The following is a 5,647-nucleotide window of genomic DNA, read 5'->3' on the forward strand; positions in this document are numbered from 1 at the left end:
TCTAGTTCAGTTCTAGTTCAGTTCTTGTTCAGTTCTAGTTCAGTTCTAGTTCAGTTCTAGTTCAGTTCTAGTTCAGTTCTAGTTCAGTTCTAATTCAGTTCTAGTTCACTTCTAGTTCAGTTCTAGCTCAGTTCAGGTGCAAAATAAACAGTTCTTAACAGGAAAAAGAGTCTATTATATAAAGAGGGTTTTCTTTTTAAAGAATTTTCTCAGTATTAGATTTCAGAAGCAACATGTTTACTAATTTGACAAAAAAAAAACATTACATTCCTTTCAAAAACAAATATTTACCACTTCAAATTATAAATAAAATTTTTAGCACGTTGCAAGTACATTTATTCAATAAATTTGTTTAATAAATTTATTTGTTTTAATAAATAAGACTTTTTATTACTAAATAAAAAACCCGTTTTCGTATTTCCTTTTGACACCAAACAGAAAGATTTCAATCTTATAACAAAAATTTTTAAACAAATAAACATCTTTTTTGTGAATATTTCGTAAAAAAGATAAACAATAATACACAATAAAATTTATAAAATCGTTATTAAAACGCACTTGAGATGTCTCATAAAAATTCAATTATAAATTAAATAAAAATAAAAAATATATATATAAAACTGTAAATTTATTGCTTATCAATAATACAGCAATTAATTGTCATTAGTGTAAGCGTAACAATGTTAAAAGGACAACAAAAAATGAAGGCGATTTCGTAAATTTGGTTTTAATTAAGCCAAGGTTGGAGATGATGAAAAGTTGGAGATAAAAACATTTTTTTTGTTAGGTTTTTAAATAAATGAAAAATTTGTTAATAAATTAATAAAAATGTCATAAAGTGTAATTTTTTATTGAGATTTTTGTAAATAATTAAATTTTTTTAATTTTTGACACTTTGATTTTATTTGAGGTGATGTATATATTTCTAAATTATATTACAGTAAAATTCGGTTAAATTAAAAGGAGATAATATTAAAAAAATATTTTTTTATAAAATGTAGTGGTTAAACATCAATCTCTATCAGGCGCTCCTTAAACATTGTCTCAGGTGGGAATCAAACCTATCAACTACGGTCTACCAGACAAGAACACAAGAGAACCGGACGCCGCTTAGGATTGATTAAGAAATCTTTACGAGAAACTTTTTTATAAGACAAGAGTCTTCTTAGGCAATGTTTTTTATATGAAATTAGTCCTCCTTAGAATGTTTTTTTTTTCTTAAGAAAAGCAGTGTTCCTAAGCATTTTTTCTTTAAGAGAATATTTTTATGTTGGAACACAGAATTTCCTTATGAAGAGTTTCTGTAGTAAAACAAACTTACTTTCGAAGACTCTTTCTGTAAGAAAACATTCATCCTTTGGAAGACTTCTATAGGAAAACTGTCTTTCTTAGGAATATATATCATGTAGGAAAAGAGTCTTCCTTAGAAAACCTTAGTCTATAGGAAAACAGTCTTCCTTAAAATGTCTTGCTTAGAAAGATTTTTCTATAATAAAATAGTTTTTCTTGGAAAGCTTTTATCTATAGAAAAACATTCTTCCTTTGGAAGACTTTTATAAGAAAATGGTCTTCTTTAGGAAAACTTTTTCTACATGAAAACAGTCTTCATTTGGAAGACTTTCTCTATAGAAAACCTGTATTCCTTAGGAAGACATTTCATATAAAAAATTTTCCTTAGAAAAACTTATTATATAGAAAAAGAATATTCCTTAGAAAAACTTATTCCATAGGGAAACAATCTCTTCTTTAGGATGAAATATATGAATATATGAAAGCAGTCGACCTTAGGATTATAGATGACACACTGAGTAATACTTATTACAATTCCTGTTTATAACTTCACTATAAAAGTGCGTGTTTTTAAATATTTATTTTAAATCCAATATTTTCCAACAATTTCTTTTCATTTTACTACAAAACACGTAAAATGTGTAAAAGTCACAATGTAGTTTTAGTTTTGCCATTACTATATTTACCTTAAGAAAATAAAGTTATTTATCTTTTTTACCTAAATACACTCACAACCTATTTACCAAACAATTTATGGATATTTTCCAATCAGAAGGCGTTAACATTCAATTTATTATTGGCTGCTCAAAACAAATATTTATTTTAACAACAAACACACGCTATTTTTAAAAAGCAACTACTGCTGCTTCTATATATACATACATACTACTATTTACTATTGTAAACAACTATATTTTCACTACCTAGAGTTACTCTACTACTAGTGTTTTCATGACAGTAATACAAACAACAACAACAATCTAACTATACATTGCACTTGTCTTGTGAATAGTTTTCTTGTTGGATTTGTTTGTTATTGTTTGTTTATATAAAAGTGTTTTTCTTAAATGTCTTTCTTGGTTTGTTTTTTTTTTTACTCAGTCCAAGTCTGTATATTGAATGTTGGTAGGATTTTTGTTTTGTTCTTTTACATATTTGGGGTGTAGTTTGTTATTTTTATGTTTACTTTAGTTAACTTTAGGTTCATTTTTTTGTTTACTTTTCCTTTAAGATTTTCATTTTCTATGGGTTTTTGTGCTAAATTTAAATTATTTTTCTTATTTGTGCATTTTTATCATTGTTTAGTTGATGTTGTTTGGCATAGGCATGATAGTAAAGTTAAACAATAAAAAATAAACAATGTACCTATTATAGTTTCATCTTTTGTTTGATTTTTGTTATTGTTGTGATTTTTGTGGTTTACTATAACTTTTTTTATTATGTTATTTAGCACGTGAATTTTAGTTGTCATTATTTCCCAGCAAACAATATTCTATCAAGAGGACTAAAGACAATTTTCGATTGTTTTTTATAATTTTTTTATATTTTTATAGAATAAAAAAAAATACAATAAATTTTTTTTTATTAAAAATTTTCTATATTTTTTTTATAGAAAAATTTTGAGTAATGTGCTTATAAGAGAAAATTAATTATCTTTTTATAGAAAATTTTCGATAAATTTTCTTTTTATAGAAAGTTTCCGAAAAATTCCCATTTTAAAGACAATTTTCGATAAATTTTCTTTTTATAGATAATGTTCGATAAATAATGATCTTTTTATAGAAAATTTTCGATAAATTCTCCTTTATAGATAATGTTCGATAAATTCTCTTTTTATAGATAATGTTCGATAAATTCTCTTTTTATAGATAATGTTCGAAAAATTCTCTTTTTATAGAAAATTTTCGATAAATTCTACTTTTATAGAAAATTTTCGATAAATTCTCGTTTTAAGGAAAATTTTCGATAAATTTTCGTTTTATAGAAAATTTTCGATAAATTTTCGTTTTATAGATAATGTTCGATAAATTTTCGTTTAATAGATATTGTTCGATAAATTCTCTTTTTAAAGAAAATTTTCGATAAATTCTCTTTTTATAGAAAATTTTCGATAAATTCTCATTTATATAAAAATTTCGATAAATTCTCTTTTTATAGAAAATTTTCTATAAATTCTCTTTTTATAGAAAATTTTCGATAAATTCTCCTTTAATAGATAATGTTCGATAAATTCTCTTTTTATAGATAATGTTCAATAAATTCTCTTTTTATAGAAAATTTTCGATAAATTCTCTTTTTATAGAAAATTTTCGATAAATTCTCTTTTTATAGAAAATTTTCGATAAATTCTCTTTTTATAGAAAATTTTCGATAAATTCTCTTTTTTCAAAAAATTCTCTTTTTATAGAAAATTTTCGATTAATTCTTTTTATAGAAAATTTTCGATTAATTCTCTTTTTATAGATAATGTTCGATAAATTCTCTTTTTATAGATAATGTTCGATAAATTCTCTTTTTATAGATAATGTTCGATAAATTCTCTTTTTATAGATAATGTTCGATAAATTCTCTTTTTATAGGAAATGTTCGATAAATTCTCTTTTTTATAGAAAATGTTCGCTGAGTTCTCTTTTTATTGAAAATTTGGATAAATTTTGTTTTTATAGAAAATTTTCGATAAATTCTCTTTTTATAAAAAACTTTCGATAAATTCTCTTTTTATAGAAAATTTTCTACATACATATTATCTTTTTTAAAAAAAATTTCGATAAATTCTTTTTTATAGAATATGTTCGTTAAATTCTCTTTTTATAGAACATTTTTGTTAATTCTCTTTTTATGGAAAATGTTCGATAAGTTCTATTTTTATAGAAAATTGTCGTTTAAATATTCTTTTTATAAAAAATTTTCAATAAATTTTCTTTTTGTATAACATTTTTGTTAAATTTTCTTTTTATAGAAAATTTTTGTTGAATTCTATTATTATAGAAAATTTTCATTAAATGTTTTTTTTTATTTTTTAGTAAAATTTCTGCAAATTATCTATTCATAACAAAAATTTGCCTAAATTTATTATTATCAATCAAAATCTAAACCTGTTTCTTTAAATAAATTTTTAACACTTTACTTTCAGGTATCCAATGAGATGTTCTTTAGTTATTATATTTTTCTAACCACAAATCATACGCTTTTAGAATTATAAAATAGCTTAGGTAAGTACTTAAGGTACGTGATTAAAAAAAGTCAAAATCATAAAACAAAACTTCTCACAACTGTCACTTTCCTACATTAAGCGTAAAATGTTGCTTGGCAACTTTTGCTCAAATAAATTTTTTTATTTAAAAACTTTTTATATCATTTCTAAGAATTTTTTGTAAGAAATTGATAGTAAAAAATTTAAATAATAGTGGACGGTCACTAACTTTAAGTGGTAAAATTTGTAGAAAAAATGTAATTAAAAATTTTTTTAAAAATTATTTAATATGTTGTTTAATCTACTATACTTTAATTAAATGTATATATCTGACTCTTAATATATCGTTATAGAAAATGTATATTTTCTTTGCTTATGTCCAACTTACCGGATAATACATTCCTTGTGGAGGAAGGAAAAAGGCCCCGGAACCCCACAGTTTGACGGCTTTTTTGCAAAAACTTTTTGTAAAAGGAAGATGAAAAGTTAAACGCTAGATTTTTTTCTGTTTTTTTGTTTTCTTTAAAACACAACTTATGTAAGTTGTATTTCTGTCACTATATTTTTAGTTAGTTTTTACAAATATATGTATTTTTTATATTTTTTTTAACAAATTTCTTTTTTATTAAGAAAATTTAGTTTTTATTAAAATTATATAGAATTTTTGAATTAAAAGTAACACTTTTTACACTTATTTTAAGAATAATTTAAAATTTTGGCACACGATTATTTTGAAATATATTTTTAATTTATATTTTTAAAGAAAATTTTAAAGGTGATAATCTGAAAAAGATAAAATTTAAAATTTTAACATAAACACATAAATGTTTTAATGTTGGAGCCAAAGAAAAATCGAAGAGAAATAACAAGCAGTATGTACAAACAGTAGTTAAATAGCGATTTTCGCAAAAAAATAATCACAAATTTTCAATTTTTTAATTTATCGTTAATTTTTTTTTACAAAGAAAATTTATAAAAAAGGAAATTTAAAGAAAATGATTTAAAAAAAATGTTAATGGAAAATTTTCTAAATAGAGATACTTTATCGTACAGTCGAAGGAGAATTTATCAAAAAGCTTTAACAAAAAATGTATAGAAAACTTTCTGTAAAAAGAAAATTTGTCGAACTTTTTCTATAAAAAGAAAATTTATCTAAAAATTTCT

At 22.5% G+C, this 5,647-nt stretch overlaps 1 protein-coding gene across 2 annotated transcripts in view; it reads right to left on the reverse strand.

Annotated features, from left to right (window-relative positions):
* Window positions 1-5,159, reverse strand: part of LOC111679859 (homeobox protein 5) — a 278,845-nt gene extending 273,686 nt beyond the window's left edge. For both annotated transcript variants that reach the window (XM_046951593.1, XM_046951594.1), the window contains exon 1: window positions 4,872-5,159. In XM_046951593.1, the coding sequence (XP_046807549.1) occupies window positions 4,872-4,883 (12 nt within the window). In that variant the 5' untranslated portion in view covers window positions 4,884-5,159. The remainder of the gene's footprint in view (window positions 1-4,871) is intronic.
* Window positions 5,160-5,647: the final 488 nt, after the last annotated feature.

Source organism: Lucilia cuprina, chromosome 5 (genome assembly GCF_022045245.1).
Source record: "Lucilia cuprina isolate Lc7/37 chromosome 5, ASM2204524v1, whole genome shotgun sequence".
NCBI classification, from domain to species: Eukaryota; Metazoa; Arthropoda; class Insecta; order Diptera; family Calliphoridae; genus Lucilia; species Lucilia cuprina.